Source organism: Stegostoma tigrinum, chromosome 26, assembly GCF_030684315.1.
Source record: "Stegostoma tigrinum isolate sSteTig4 chromosome 26, sSteTig4.hap1, whole genome shotgun sequence".
In the NCBI taxonomy this organism is placed as follows: domain Eukaryota; kingdom Metazoa; phylum Chordata; class Chondrichthyes; order Orectolobiformes; family Stegostomatidae; genus Stegostoma; species Stegostoma tigrinum.
This window is the reverse complement of record NC_081379.1, coordinates 790,380-807,110: the sequence shown is the minus strand read 5'-3', so window position 1 is coordinate 807,110 and position 16,731 is coordinate 790,380. Positions and strand designations below refer to the sequence as shown.

The 16,731-nt window shown below is 49.8% G+C and overlaps 1 protein-coding gene across 1 annotated transcript in view; it reads right to left on the bottom strand.

The window, feature by feature from the left end:
- Nucleotides 1-1,234: 1,234 nt before the first annotated feature.
- zgc:113436 (uncharacterized protein LOC503528 homolog) overlaps nt 1,235-16,731 on the bottom strand; it is a 29,467-nt gene continuing 13,970 nt past the window's right edge. The window contains exons 2-8 of the mRNA XM_059654871.1: nt 10,945-11,138; nt 9,967-10,078; nt 9,192-9,330; nt 6,921-6,975; nt 5,270-5,527; nt 2,863-2,979; nt 1,235-1,863 (exon numbers count right to left, since the gene is read on the bottom strand). Of these exons, the coding sequence (XP_059510854.1) occupies nt 1,654-1,863; nt 2,863-2,979; nt 5,270-5,527; nt 6,921-6,975; nt 9,192-9,330; nt 9,967-10,078; nt 10,945-11,138 (1,085 nt within the window). The 3' untranslated portion in view covers nt 1,235-1,653. The remainder of the gene's footprint in view (nt 1,864-2,862; nt 2,980-5,269; nt 5,528-6,920; nt 6,976-9,191; nt 9,331-9,966; nt 10,079-10,944; nt 11,139-16,731) is intronic.

Genomic DNA, 16,731 nt, shown 5'->3' with positions numbered 1-16,731 from the left:
TAACCAGATATCCAAAATTAATCTAGTCCCATATGCCAGTCCCATAAACCCTTCCTATTCATATACCCATCCAGATATGTTTTAAATGCTGTAATTGCACCAACCTCCACCACTGCCCTAGGTAGCTCATTCCATACATGCACCACCCTCTGCATGAAAAAGTTGCCCTGTAGATCCCTTTTAAATCTTTTCCCCACCTCACCTTAAACCTCTCGTTTTGGACTTACCTACCCTGGGGAAAAGATCTTGTCTACTTACCCTATCCATGCCCCTTATGAATTTATCAACTTCTATAAATATTGCCCCTCAGCCTCAAATGCTCCAGGGAAAATAGCCCCAGCTTATCCAGCCTCTCCTGACAGCTGAAACCCTCCAACCCTGGCAACTTCCTTGTGAATTTTTCTGAATGCTTTCAAATTTAACAACACCTTTTCTATAGCAGGGAGACCAGAATTTAACACAGTATTCCAAAAGTGGCCTGACCCACGTCCCATACACCTGCAACATGACCTCCCCAACTCCTACACCTGATGCACTGACCAATAAAGGCAATCATACCAAACGCTGCCTTCACTACCCTGTCTACCTGTGACTTTAACCAAAACAGAAAAGTTGCTGGAAAAGCTCAACAGGTCTGGCAGCATCTGAAGAAAACAAATCAGAGTTAACGTTTCAGGTCCAGTGACCCTTCTTCAGAATTGATGATAGCTGGCAAACATTGGTTTATATGCAGAAAATAGGAAGGGGGCAAGGTAGGGAGTAAATGATAGGACAGAGCCCAGAGAGAAGCGCATTGATTAGACAAAGGAGTTGATAACAATCTGGCTAGGAGGGTGAATAGCTGTTAATGAAGACTGTTAGTGACTAACAGTAGGTAGTGTGTAAGGGCAGGGTATGTGATAACAAGGTCTGGTGTGCTAGCTAGGGGGCTAGCACTTGGAAGGATTTTGCTTCCCTTCAGCCAATCTGGATGTTTGACATCAGCTCTGCTACAGTGTCCAATTTCAGCAACAATAAACTTCAGGCTGAGGACCACACAGTTCTTCCTATGTTCGTCCATCTAATTCTTCGACTCTCTCTCCCCCCTGCCTCTCCCTCGCATCTTTGTAATTTGCAAGAAGTCCAGCTAAAGGTGAGATGATTTCCAGTAGTTGATGTGCATTCAGCACAATCAGATTTAAAAAGGTCTGATGACTTCAGTGTAATTTTTAAACTCGGTAACAGACTGTTTCGGTTTCTGAAATGATAATATGTATTTCTGCAAATTGACTGAAACACTTTTTAAAATCGCATTCAGCACAACTTTACAGTGATGATTTTAGTAGGTATTAAATGATCACATGGTGCAAACTTTCAACCAAACTCAGCACAAACGATCACAGTTAACGAATGAACAGCATCTGCAACATTCTGCTTTCGACAGTTAATGCTGTGTGTGGATAAAATAATTCTGATGCAAAATGTTTTAATCTTGATTCATAGTCAACTTCACAGATGGCATTTGGTCAACTCGGCACATTACAGCACTGAGCCTCGGGCTGTGTTCAATTTCTCACTGTTCCTTACGCCATTGTTAAGATGCCATCCAAGGAGGATCCATTTGTAAAGTTTCTCTCCTTCAGTTGCTGGGCCAAATATCAACAAAAAGTCATTTCATGACACCCCACCATTCACACGGTGCTCGGAGGACAAGGTTGTTTCAATGTGGAAAGAAACAAAGTGACTTTTCTTGTGCTTTTTAGTTGTTGGGTTAGTGTTTCTTGGATACACTTCCTTGCTGGCAGTGAATCCAGTTCCTTTCCTGGCTTTCCTCTTTTCATTCTTCTTTTCCTGTTTGTGAGCTGCAGCCATGTTAGCAATCACCTAAGGAGACAAACAGTGTCACTTTCCTCTTAATGCTAATTTTTCCAGAAGTTTTTATGGCAGATGTGAAAATACAGTTCATTTGTCACAGTTCAGTAAATAGCTAACATCTAGGTTCATTAATTCATCCTCAAATATACACGTATTAGTAAACTATGCATAGATCCATTTGTTTACTGCATGGTTGGGGAAATAGGGAGGTAGTCTGCATTAAATGGGAGTTTCAGTCAGGATGATGTCTCTAACACACAGAACTCCTTCAACCTGTTTCAAACTCTTCAAACTAAAGCCATCAGGCCATTTGTGCATGTACAATGTGTTCGCCCCGAGAGGTGCTGGAGCCCCACCAAACTAAAAATCTTTCTTGCGCATTATTTCGCACAGCCACACAAAGCAGCTGCTGAAGTTGCTACTTCTCCACAGGGATAAGCAACCAAAAATTATGAATATAAATATCAAAATTATATTAGTTACCAGGCATCTTTACTGAAACTATAATACCAAAACATTTGTCTAAACTCTAATTTGAATTGTACTTAGAAAAGATGAAGAAGAGCGGTGAGTAAATCTGCAGGGACACCTGTAACAATGTTATAGCCTCAAAGATTTACAAATGCCTTTCCAAAAGGATCAATTTTTGGCAGCTTTTTCTGTCCTAAATGTTAACTGTAAATATTAATAGCACTATCCACATTTATTGATTAACGATTCACTATTTTATATCTACCTTAGAGAGGTTAGAAAAATCATTGCCCAATGATATTTTGATGTAACACTCATTTTAAACAGTGATTTTGCCTGAATAAAACTCAATGCATCTAGACCTCCCTTGACTTATTAATGTTGTAGATCATATTGACTGTTCATTTGGTGCAACAACCATCAAAATATTTAGGCTTATTCCAGTGTCCAGGTCTTAACTAACTGATACCAACAATCAAATGGAAACTAACTAAGCTGTGGCCTAAGACAAGCCATGTGTCAAGTTCTTTAACTTACCATTTCTTTAACTGCATTTTGCTGCTCACTCACAGAACTGGTAAACTCGTCTAGGCTTTCTGTTTTGATGCCACAAGTTTCTGGTGACCTGTACTCAGGAGAAATTTCACGTTTTCCCTGAAAATACAGAAACACTTAAGGATATTTAACCGATGTGGTGTGGTTCAAACTTCTTTCTTAAATCTACTACAAATATAAAACATACAATAAATAATAAAATAACAACCTTTATGCATTCATGGGATGTGGGGTCACTGGCTGGCTCGGCGCTTATTGCCTGACCCTAGCTGGCCCTTGAGCAGGTGGTGGTGAGCTGCCTTCTTGAACCACTACAGTCCACGTGCTGGAGGTAGTCTCTCATTATCTCAGGGAGGGAATTCCAGGATTTTGATACAGCGGCACTGAAGGAATGGCAATATATTTCCAAGTCAGGATGTTGAGTGGCTTAGAGGGGAACCTGCATGGGGTGGTGTTTCCATGTATCTGCTGCCCTTGTCCTTCTAGATGGAAGTGGCTGTGGGTTAGGACGATGTTGTCAAAGGAATCAAGTGCATCTTGCAGACAGTATACACTGCTGCCACTGAGCGTCGGCAGTGGAAGAAGTGAATGTTTTTGGTCGTTGGGTTAGTTAAATAGGCTGCTTTGTACTGGATTCTGTTGATCTAATCACTTGTTGATGTCGCACTTGGTCAAATGCAGCCTTCATGTCAAAGATGGCCACTCTCACCTCTCCTTTGGAGTTCAGCTCTTTTGTTCATGATTTAACTTATGCTTATTAGCCCAATATCTCTTACTGCGAATTTACTGGAGTTCATTTTTAAGATTAGAGCGAGCTGATCAGAGAGGGTATGGCTATGTAAGGGTAAGTCAGGCACTAGTGGACCTGATTAAATATTTTCAAGAAACAACCAAAGCAAAGAACAGGGTAATGTCTAAAGATGTTACTTATACTGACTTTGAGGGCATCTGAATGTTAGCTAAGGTAGAAGCTTGTAGAATTCCAGAAAAGTTATTGACCTGTTTAGGTTGCTAGGTGTGTGGAAAAAGTCAGAGCTGAGATATTGGGCAGGACCTTACAAGGATCTGTGTTGGGACTCAACCACTCACTGCATGTATCCACAATCCAGATGATAAAATAGAAACCTAATATCCAAATCTGTTAATGACACAAAGAAAGGTAGTCGAGTAAGCATTGCAGGCAGAAGCATAAAATTATTACAAGATTGTGCCAGCTTAGATGAATGGGCAAAACTATGATAATGGGATTTCAATACAGAAAGATATGAGTTCACCTGCTTTGAATCTTAAATCAGAAACAACAGAGGAGGCCCAGAGAGACTTAGGGACTCCAAATACATAGATCTTTGAAGTTTCAAAACCATTTAGGGAAAGTAATCAAATAATCCAAAGGAATTCTAGCTTTTAATATGGAAGAGACCAGATTGCAATGAGGTGGGAGTCATGCTTCAGCTGTACAGAGATGTGGAGTTATTGCAGGCAGTTATAGGGAATACACATTATGAAAGATATATCAGTCTTGGAAGAAGCAGTGTAGATTCACCAGAATAATACCTGGATCCAAAAGGTTAAATTACCAGGAACTGAAATTACACTCTCCAGGATTTAGAAAATTAAACTGATTTTGATGGAGGTTTTCAATAATAATAATAATAATAATAATAATAATAATAATGTAAATAGCTAAAGTTTCTTTGAAATAGTGGCTGTGGGATCTTTTATGTCCATCTGAAAAAAGCAGGTGGAGCCCCAGTTTAAGACATAGCGGTTTTGACACCACAGCACACATTTTGCACAGTACTAGACCATCCTCCACTAGATTCGGTCAAGAACTTGTCACCTCTGTCACTAACAGGTCAATAACTTTTCTGGAATTCTACAAGCTTCTTTAGCTTTAGCTTTTTGGAACAATTCCCAGGATTTCAGAAACTTTCATCCAGTCATTGCTGGCTTGTGTTTCTTGACTGCATGAAGCTTCTAGTACTCATGGCAAGTTATCAAGCTTGCAGTGAGACCTCAAATTTTGCAGAACAGAGTAAGGGAAGTGGAGCAAAACCCCATCTTGGGATGGTCTCTCAATGGTCTCCAAGCTCAGATTCTCCCTTGCCACATCCAGGTAACAATTTAGAACACCCTCTAATTCATTCCAGTGCACTAAGGTGTTAGCATATATCAGTTTAACAAAAACAAAATGCCGGCAACTCTCAGTAGGTCAGGTAGCACCTGCACAGCAAAGATTGTTGATTTAATGTTTCAGATCAAAAACCTTTGGTCATAATCCCTCGCAGAGATTAGCAAGGAAATATCTTGTAACACCACGTTTAAAAATTAGTTGGCAATCTGTAATTGCTTCATAGTAACCGGACGACGACAGCAGTCACAATCCTACCTCAGATGACAGCTGTGCTTCACGATTATAAAGTAGAAAAAAAGGTGTAAACTTAGTACTTGAGTTTACTGATGTCCGAAACTCAAACAGAACAGGGTCCAAGCAGTCATCCCACTCGGTCTGCTTGGAGTTTACTGTATTTCTAATTGCTGCTTTTAATATTTCATTGGTTCTGTCAACGAGTCCTGCGCGCTGCAAGTGTTCAGCAGGAGTCACTTTGTGACTAATGTTCCATCTTTCAAACAGGTTTTTGTTAACCTATGAGAAGTAAGTGAAGCAAATGTTTAGGATGTAAGGCTAGAGAAGCACTCATTCTACCCCAGCACTACAATAAACATTTCAGACACTAGAAAAAAAATCACAGAATCCCTACAGTGATGAAGCAGGTCATTAGCCCATTCGAGTCCACACTGACCCTCTTAAGTGCATCCTGCTCAGACTCATGCATGTTCCTACTGTTGTGAGGCAGCAATGCGAACCACTGAGACACCCTGCTGTCTGTAATGGGCCGAGGACAAAACCTCAACAAAAACTATTCCATTGAATATGTACAAAACTGCTCAATGAGAAACCAGAAAACCAGGCAATTTTCTTCTAGGAATCTAGAATCCTCTTCTAGGACTGCAAAACTGTGCTGAATAGGAAAACAATAGATCAAATTAATGTTATGATTTCAAATTCACAATCTGTGGAATGTACACAAATGTCAAGAGGCATGTTTTTACATTGGTATAGAAGAGGGGAGAAAGAACATAATAGAAAAATGATGTACAGGAAGCTCTTAATAACTGTAAGGTACAGAAGTTCCACTCGACATAGGAACATGAGTCCATTCAGCCCCTTGATCCTGTATGGCCAGTGAATGAGATTGGGGCTGATCTGTGACCTAACTCCATCCATTCACTTTTACTCCATTTCCCTTTAGTGTGTTTGGTAAAATACATTGTTTTCTCTAATTACAATTTTTAATTTAAAACAAGAAAATGCTGGACAAACTGCAGGTTTTGCAGCATCTCTGGCGAGATAACAGAGTTAATGTTTTGAGTCCGGTGACCCTTCTTTTGAAAACTGGACAGTTTTCTAATGAACAAGTGATTTCAGGGAACTGAGGCCACAGTCAAGAACAGCCATGGATTGCAGAGAAAATTCAAATATCTATTTCCTGATTACGATTCTCTTATTTCGAACAAAGCTTTATCCAACTCGAGGCCAGACCATGTCATTCATTGTAACTGAGTGCATACTAGTCACACTGCCCATCAGGTGGGTGGAGAAAGAGAGAAGGGAAAAGATGACTTCGTTGAACAACAAAGAACAAAGAACAAGGAAAATTACAGCACAGGAACAGGTCCTTCGGCCCTCCAAGCCTGCGCCGATCAAGATCCTCTGTCTAACCTGTCATCTATTTTCTAACAGTCTGTGTCCATTTGCTCCCTGCCCAGCCATGTACCTGTCCAAATATATCTTAAAAGACGCTAACGTGTCTGCGTCCACTACCCTCTGTGTAAAGAACTTTCCACGCTGATACACACATATGATGGCTGAAGGCACAATTTAACCAATCTTCAGTTTTCATCTGGTGTCCATGTAATCACATGGACACGCACAGAAAGATACATGAACCAGATGTGAGACTGAAAATACACATTACCTCGTCACAAAATACTCTGCTTTCACTGGAGAATATGTCTCTTGAAGCCCCAAACCTATAACAAATAAATAACGTTTCATGAAGCGAATGATTGATGTGGGGATAAAGAGATCAAACAGCACCAGTGGATGAAGGGAAGTACTACGTTTAGATGCAAGCCCAGCAGAACAAAGAATCGCTTCTGCTGCTGCTACAATTATGATTATGGCCTATCAGCATCAAAATGCGGAGGAATGGAGTTGTAGGATATAGCAGTTTGGATGGGAAATTGGCTTGCTGAAAGAAGACGGAGGGTGGTAGTTGATGGGAAATGTTCATCCTGGAGACCAGTTACTAATGGTGTACCGCAAGGGTCGGTGTTGGGTCCATCGCTGTTTGTCATTTTTATAAATGACCTGGATGAGGGCGTAGAAGGATGGGTTAGTAAATTTGCAGATGACACTGAGGTCGGTGGAGTTGTGGATAGTGACAAAGGATGCTGTAGGTTACAGAGAGACATAGATAAGCTGCAGAGCTGGGCTGAGAGGTGGCAAATGGAGTTTAATGCGGACAAGTGTGAGGTGACGCACTTTGGTAGGAGTAACCAGAAGGCAAAGTACAGGGCTAATGGTAAGATTCTTGGTAGTGTAGATGAGCAGAGAGATCACGGTGTCCATGGACACAGATCCTTGAAAGTTGCCACCCAGGTTGACAGGGCTGTTAAGAAGGCATACAGTGTCTTAGCTTTTATTAATAGTGGGGTCGAGTTCCAGAACCAAGAGGTTATGGTGAAGCTGTACAAAACTCTGGTGCGGCCGCACTTAGAGTATTGTGTACAGTTCTGGTCACCGCATTATAAGAAGGATGTGGAAGCTTTAGAAAGGGTGCAGAGGAGATTTACTAGGATGTTGCCTGGTATGGAAGGAAGGTCTTACGAGGAAAGGCTGAGGGACTTGAGGCTGTTTTCATTAGAGAGAAGAAGGTTGAGAGGTGACTTAATTGAAACATATAAAATAATCAGAGGGTTAGATAGGGTGGATAGGGAGAGCCTTTTTCCTAGGATGGTGACGGCGAGCATGAGGGGGCATAGCTTTAAATTGAGGGGTGAAAGATATAGGACAGATGTTAGAGGTAGTTTCTTTACTCAGAGAGTAGTAAGGGAGTGGAACGCTTTGCCTGCAATGGTAGTAGATTCGCCAACTTTAGGTACATTTAAGTCGTCATTGGACAAGTATATGGAGGCACATGGAATAGTGTAGGTTAGATGGGCTTGAGATCGGTATGACAGGTCGGCGCAACATCGAGGGCTGTAATGTTCTATATTCTACCTCAGAAAACAGTCACAAGGAAGACTGCATAACTAAACAGCGTTCACAGATGTCATGGAGTAAATATTATCAATTTCTAAAAATGTTAACAAGCAAAACAAAATAGTAAAATATTTTTTGAACTGCAGTTTGAAAACTAATAAAACAGAATAACTGAGGACAGCATAGGATGTAATCAGCATCCTTGGTGGTCCTTGCACAGTCCAAGGGCTATTGGGATTTTTTGAGTCCCTGCAAACAGGGCCATAAAACACAGTTAAGTGAGATATCCAACTCATGGCTTTGTCTTGTTTTGGAGTTTAGAGAAAGAAACAGGAACATTGGGTACTTACTTTGAGCCCTCTCTGACATTCAATAAGATCATGGCTGATCTTCTACATCAAATCCAATCCCTGCCTGAACCCCAACCTTCAATTCATTTAGTGCCCAAGGATCTAGCCATTTCAATTCTGAATATGTTCAGGAAAAGAGAATTCCAATGGTACACAATCCACTGGAGGACATTTTGCCTAAACTCAGTTCTGCATGGGTGACCCTAATCTATGATCCTGCATTCCAGTCACGTGAAGTCTCTTTCTACATTTTGTGTGTTTCAATGAGGTTACCTACCATTCTCCGAAACATCAATTGCATCTCCTTTTAGAACAAACTCATCATCCCTGTATTGGTTTTGTATGTCTGGAGGATTTCAAAAGAAAAGAACTTTACCCCAAAGCTGAATAAATCCTAAAATGAGAGATTTTAAGACCTGCATTTGCAGCTTGTGTTATGTGAAAAGCAATGGGTGGTTTGAATGGACCATTATCCCCTGGCTCTGAGGGGCACATCTCAGACACTGATTCAAGAGTAAACTTCCACTCATCCCCAATGACAATGAGAAATTTTCTCTCCTAGAGAAAAACAAATATCTCATGTTAAGAACACAAGAAAGAGCAGACAGATCAACACATTTTGAAGAGTATACCTGTAAAAAGTGGCAGCCAACCCCTTGGCTACTGACAAAGCATCTTTCTTCTGTATTGGAATGGCTTCAACCCACTTTGTGAAATAGTCAGTAACCATCAGTACATAGGTATTTCCACAGGTGGTTTCTGGGAATGGACCTGTAAAGGACAGTGAGGCAGAATCATAGAATTGTTACAGTGCAGGAGGCGGCCATTTGGCCCATTGTGCCTGTACCAGCTCATTTAACCAGTATCATTATCTCATGCCAATCTGCTGCTTTCTCCCCATATCCCTGCACACTATTCCTTTCCAAATAATCACCTAGTACCATTTTGAATACCTGAACCGAACCTGCTTCTACCACATTTGCAGACAGAAGTTCCTTATCCTAATAACTTGATTAAAGGAAAGTTTTTGGTTTCGGATCACTTTAAGTCTGCACACCTTGATTCTTCTTCCTTTTATTCAGCCAATTCAAGATTTTGAAAACTTTTATCAAATTAATCTCCTTTCCACCGTCTTCTCTCCAAGGTGAACAGTCCCAACTTCTTCCAAACTACCCTCATCATTGATGTTTCTCATGCCTGGATCCATTCAAGCAAGTTTAGTATTCGAGCAGTTTTTGCAGCCTCTCGAATATGTTCACATCTTTCTTAGGGTGATGTCTACTACTGTACACAGTATACATGAGTGTCATGTACGAGAAGAACATCATCTCTTGCTCTTGTACTCTATCAGTTTACTTATAGGAAGCAAACATCAGGGAACAATCCACAACTGAAAAGCTGCCTCACCAATGAGATCAAAGACGAGAATTTCCCACGGTCTGGTTACTTTCAAGAGTGGGAGTTTGCGGTTCACGTTCTTGTAGTGTTCTGCATGCTGGCAGGTTTCACACATTTTAATCTACAGTTCCAACACAAAAATCAGAAACAGTCCCTTGGGAAAATCACTTCTCAACAAATCAACAGTTAAACATAGACACTTGAGAGAAAAGCTTGCACAAAGTTATGTTGAGAGATTGCAGAAGATGCAATTAGTCTTTGAACAGATAAGCTTCAGGATTAATTTGATCAGATTCATGAATAACTAAGCAGCAACTGTTTTAATTAACACAGGAGCTGTATATCTAAAGGACATAACATTTTGGATAATTGTCACAAGTAGGAGTGGGTGTTTGGAGTTGGGGGGGCGGGGAGGGAGGGAGGGAATGGTCGCTAAGAGTTTTTCTTTAACACTGAGTTATGATCTAGAAGATGCTGCCTCAAACTGGGGTGGAAGGCAGAATCAACAGAAACTTCCAGGAGGCAACTGGATAAATACTTGAAAGGAAGAACACTTGCAAGATCAAAAGACAAATGAAGATATTCTCGAAATTGAAGAACAAGGGGAACTCTAAAAGCAACATTCAAGAAAAGAGCGTCAGTATTTTGGTCATTTGATCAGAGCCGAAAAAATGCAGAACTCTCTCCTACAGGAGAAGTGAGGGCAGCAGAAAGTGGATAGGCCTGGATATAAATGGATGACAAATGTCAAGAGCAGTTACAGATGTGTGACATGGGTGTGAGAGAAAGGCACAAGGACAGATGAGTGTGGCATACCACGATAGCAGATCCCCTGACAGGAAATAAATGGGGTAACAGGGTGAGTCTTTCAAAAATCCAGCAAAGACACAATGCGCCAAACAGCCCTTTTCTCAGCTGCAAAATTCTATTGTAAGAACTTAATTTTGAAGACAAGGAATGGAAGATTACTGATTATTTTTCACTTACCCAGTCGACAACATCCTTTACAATCCCCAACCAATAATATCGGCTTTGAATTCTGTGCGCAGTCTTTTTCTGACCCAGATGGCAGCCAATATCAGAGAAGTGACATTCCAGGAATATCTGTCGTCGCTTCTCACGATCTGCCACCACTTCTCTCTTCTCATCCTTCTTTGGTCCCACGTAGTACAAACAGCCACCTTAAAACGACACAATACACAAGACTGCAAAACAGATCACAAACCAACGAGTAACACTGCTGGGCATTAATCTACCATAGGTTTTTCGATCAGGGGATCAATAACATTTTATTTTATTGACTATTTCAAACTTTTACTGTAAATACTTACAAAGGTATGTTACAGTAAAATGTCAAAGATTCCCCTCCATCTGCAGCTGCTTGTGAAATTGTGTACACGGCTCTCCCTTTTCCTAATGCTCCTAAGCTTCTGCTCTAACAGGACTCTTCTTCAGACTTATTCACTCAACACACTTCATTTTCCTGAACTGAATCAAGCAATGCATCGTTCCTCCTGACGTGCAACAGTCACGGAGCTGAATACCAGACTGTTGTCCATGCTCCTGGCCAGATCATAGTTTTTTTTTGCCAAACAACTCCAATAACTTACTCGCAAACATGATTTACTATCGGTACAACCAAGTGTCACGAACTTATTACCTTGAACTTATCCAAGCAACCTGTTAAAGCAGCTTCTAACATTTTCCCTATGACTAGAATACTGTGTGCAGTTCTGGTTAACTATAGGAAGGACCTGTTTGCACGGGAGAAGGTGCAAAGGAGATTCGCCAAGATGTAAAGGCATGTAAAGCCTCAGTTATGAAGTGAGTCTGGAGAAGCTGGGTTTATTTTCCTTGGCACAGCGGAGGCTCAGGGGGAATCTGATTGTGAGTGATAAAGACAGAGGAGAGTGAGAATCTCTTCCCCATGCAGACGTATCAAAGATGAGAGGGCACAAGTTTAAGGTGAGGAATAAACAGGGAGGTGAGGAATAAACAGGGAGGTGAGGAATAAACAGGGAGGTGAGGAATAAACAGGGAGGTGAGGAAATTCTTTTCACACAGAAGACGGCAGATAACGGAACATGCTGTCTGGAGGCAGATGCTGTCTCCACCCCACCCTCTCCCCCCAACCCCACCCCCCTCCCCAACCGGACCACCCCTTTCCCCCACCCCACCCACCTCTCCCCCCAACCACACAGGACCCCACCCCACCCTCCCCCTCCCCTCCACCCCACCCCACCCTCCCCTCTACCCCACCCTCCCCCTCCCCTCCACCCCACCCTCCCCTCTCCCCTCCACCCCACCCTCCCCCTCCCTCCCCCACACCCACATCCCCTCCCCCCCAACATCCCATCCCCCTCCCCCCCACCCACATCCCCTCCCCTTCCACCCACATCCCCTTCCCCCCCATCCCCACCCTCTATCCCCACCCTCTATCCCCTCCCCCCCACCCCATCCCCACCCTCTATCCCCTCCCCCATCCCCTCTCCCCCGCACCCCCATCCCCTCCCTCTCTCCCCCACCATCCCCTCCCTCTCTCCCCCCCCATCCCCTCCCTCCCACCCCTCCACCCCACCATCCCCTCCCTCTCCCCCCCCTTCCCCTCCCTCCCACCCCTCCACCCCACCATCCCCTCCCTCTTCCCCCCCCCGACATCCCCTCCCCCTCCCCCCCCCAACATCCCCTCCCCCTCCCCCCCCACATCCCCTACACCTCACCCTCCCTCCCAACATCCCCTCCCCCTCCATCCCCTCCCTCTCCCCCCCATCCCCTCCCTCCCACCCCTCCACCCCACCATCCCCTCCCTCTTCCCCCACCACATCCCCTCCCCCTCCCTCCCCACATCCCCCCCCTCCACCTCCCCCCCACATCCCCTCCCCCACATCCCCTCCCCCTCCCCCCCACATCCCCTCCCCCTACATCCCCCTCCCCCTCCCCCCACATCCCTCCCCCTCCCCCCCACATCCCCTCCCCCTCCCCCCCACACCCCTCCCCCTCCCCCCCACATCCCCTCCCCCTCCCACCCACATCCCCTCCCCCTCCCCCCCACCCACATCCCCACCCCCTCCCACCCACATCCCCTCCCCCCCCCCCCACCCACATCCCCACCCCCTCCCCCTCCCCCCCACCCACATCCCCCACCCCCCCCCCCCCCCCACATCCCCTCCCCCCCCCCCCACCCACATCCCCTCCCCCTCCCCCCACATCCCCTCCCCCTCCCACCCACCCACATCCCCTCCCCCTCCCCCCCACCCACATCCCCACCCCTCCCACCCACATCCCCTCCCACTCCCCTCCCCTCCCACCCACATCCCCTCCCCCTCCCCCCCACCCACATCCCCTCCCCTCCCACCCACACCCCTCCCACTCCCCTCCCCTCCCACCCACATCCCCTCCCACTCCCCTCCCACCCACATCCCCTCCCCGTTCCACCCACATCCCCTCCCCACCACCCACATCCCCTCCCCCTCCCCCCCACCCACATCCCCTCCCCTCCCACCCACATCCCCTCCCCTCCCCCCCACATCCCCTTCCCCTCCCCCCCCCTCCCACCCACATCCCCCTCCCCTCCCACCCACATCCCCTCCCCTCCCCCCCACATCCCCTTCCCCTCCCTCCCACATCCCCTTCCCCTCCCTCCCACCCACATCCCCTCCCCTCCCCTCCCCCCCACATCCCCTCCCCTCCCCTCCCCCCCACATCCCCTCCCCCACCCCTCCCCCCCACCCACATCCCCTCCCCCTCCCCTCCCCCCCACCCACATCCCCTCCCCCTCCCCCCCCCCCCACCCACATCCCCTCCCCTCCACCCACATCCCCTCCCCTCCCACCCACATCCCCTCCCCTCCCACCCACATCCCCTCCCCCTCCCCTCCCCCCCACCCACATCCCCTCCCCTCCCACCCACATCCCCTCCCCCCTCCCCTCCCCCCCACCCACATCCCCTCCCCCTCCCCTCCCCCCCACCCACATCCCCTCCCCTCCCACCCACATCCCCTCCCCCTCCCCTCCCCCACCCACATCCCCTCCCCTCCCACCCACATCCCCTCCCCCTCCCCTCTCCTCCACCCACATCCCCTCCCCTCCCACCCACATCCCCTCCCCCTCCCCTCCCCCCACCCACATCCCCTCCCCCTCCCACCCCACATCCCCTCCCCCTCCCACCCCACATCCCCTCCCCCTCCCACCCACATCCCCTCCCCCTCCACATCCCCTCCCCCTCCCCCCCCACATCCCCTTCCCCTCCCCCCCAACATCCCCTTCCCCTCCCCCCCCACCCACATCCCCTCCCCCTCCCCTACCACCCACATCCCCTCCCCCTCCCCTACCACCCACATCCCCTCCCCCTTCCACCCACATCCCCTCCCCCCCCTTCCACCCACATCCCCTCCCCCCCTTCCACCCACATCCCCTCCCCCTCCCCCTTCCACCCCCTCCCCCTCCACCCACATCCCCTCCCCCTCCCCTACCACCCACATCCCCTCCCCCTTCCACCCACATCCCCTCCTCCCCCTTCCACCCACATCCCCTCCCCCTCCCCCTTCCACCCACATCCCCTCCCCCTTCCACCCACATCCCCTCCCCCTTCCACCCACATCCCCTCCCCCCCCTTCCACCCACATCCCCTCCCCCTTCCACCCACATCCCCTCCCCCCCTTCCACCCACATCCCCTCCCCCCCCTTCCACCCACATCCCCTCCCCCTCCCACCCCCTCCCCCTCCACCCACATCCCCTCCCCCTCCCCCCCACCCACATCCCCTCCCCCTCCCCCCCACCCACATCCCCTCCACCCCCACCCACATCCCCTCCCCCCCACCCACATCCCCTCCCCGTCCCCCCCCACCCACATCCCCTCCCCCTCCCCCCCACATCCCCTCCCCTCCCCCCCCCCACCCACATCCCCTCCACCTCCCCACCCACCCACATCCCCTCCCCCTCCCCACCCACATCCCCTCCCCCTCCCCTTCCACCCACATCCCCTCCCCTTCCCCACCCACATCCCCTCCCCCTCCCCACCCACATCCCCTCCCCCTCCCCTTCCACCCACATCCCCTCCCCCTTCCACCCACATCCCCTCCCCCTTCCACCCACATCCCCTCCCCCTTCCACCCACATCCCCCCCCACCCACATCCCCTCCCCCTTCCACCCACATCACCCCCCCCTTCCACCCACATCCCCTCCCCCCCTTCCACCCACATCCCCTCCCCTCCCCCCCCACCCACATCCCCTCCCCCTCCCCCTTCCACCCACATCCCCTCCCCCCCTTCCACCCACATCCCCTCCCCCTCCCACCCCCTCCCCCTCCCCCTCCACCCACATCCCCTCCACCCCCACCCACATCCCCTCCCACTCACCCCATCCCCTCCCCCGCCACCCACATCCCCTCCCCCTCCCCCCATCCCCTCCCCCGCCACCCACATCCCCTCCCCCTCCCCCCATCCCCTCCCCTCCCCCGCCACCCACAACCCCTCCCCCCCCACCCACATCCCCCCCCCCACCCCCTCCCCCCCCACCCACATCCCCTCCCCCCCACCCCCTCCCCCCCCACCCACATCCCCTCCCCCCCACCCATCCTGACTCCCCCCCCTCCTGACTCTCCCCCCCCTCCTGACTCCCCCCCCCCTCCTGACTCCTCCCCCCCCACCCTGACTCCTCCCCCCCCACCCTGACTCCTCCCCTCCACCCTGACTCCTCCCCCCCACCCTGACTCCTCCCCCCCTCCCTTGACTCCCCCCCCCACCCTGACTCCTCCCCCCCTCCCTTGACTCCCCCCCCCACCCTGACTCCTCCCCCCCCACCCTGTCTCCCCCCCCCCTTGACTCCCCCCATCCTGACTCCTCCCCCCATCCTGACTCCCCCCCCAATCCTGACCCCCCCCATCCCTGACCCCCCCCATCCTGACACCCCCCCCATCCTGACTCCCCCCCCATCACTGACCCCCCCCATCCCTGACCCCCCCCATCCCTGACCCCCCCATCCTGACTCCCCCCCCATCCCTGACCCCCCCGCCATCCCTGACTCCCCCCCATCCTGACTCCCCCCCCATCCTGACTCCCCCCCCCATCCTGACTCCCCCTCCATCCCTGTCCCCCCCCATCCTGACTCCCCCCCCATCCCTGTCCCCCCCCCATCCTTGACCCCCCCCCATCCTGACTCCCCCCTCCCCCCCAATCCTGACTCCCCCGCCCAATCCTGACTCCCCCCCAATCCTGACTCCCCCCTCCCCCCAATCCTGACTCCCCCCCCCAATCCTGACTCCACCCTCCCCCCCAATCCTGACTCCCCCCCCCAATCCTGACTCCCCCCTCCCCCCCAATCCTGACTCCCCCCCCCCAATCCTGACTCCCCCCTCCCCCCCAATCCTGACTCCCCCCCCCAATCCTGACTCCCCCCCCACAATCCTGACTCCCCCCTCCCCCCCAATCCTGACTTTCCCCCAATCCTGACTTCCCCCCCCAATCCTGACTCCCCCCCCAATCCTGACTCCCCCCCCAATCCTGACTCCCCCCCATCCTGACTCCCCCCCCAATCCTGACTCTACCCCCATCCTGACTCTCCCCCCAATCCTGACTCCCCCACAATCCTGACCCCCCCCATCCCTGACTCCCCCCCATCCTGACTCCCCCCCCATCCCTGACTCCCCCCCCATCCTGACTCCCCCCCATCCCTGACCCCCCCATCCTGACTCCCCCCCATCCTGACTCCCCCCCCAATCCTGACTCTCCCCCCATCCTGACTCTCCCCCCAATCCTGACTCCCCCCCAATCCTG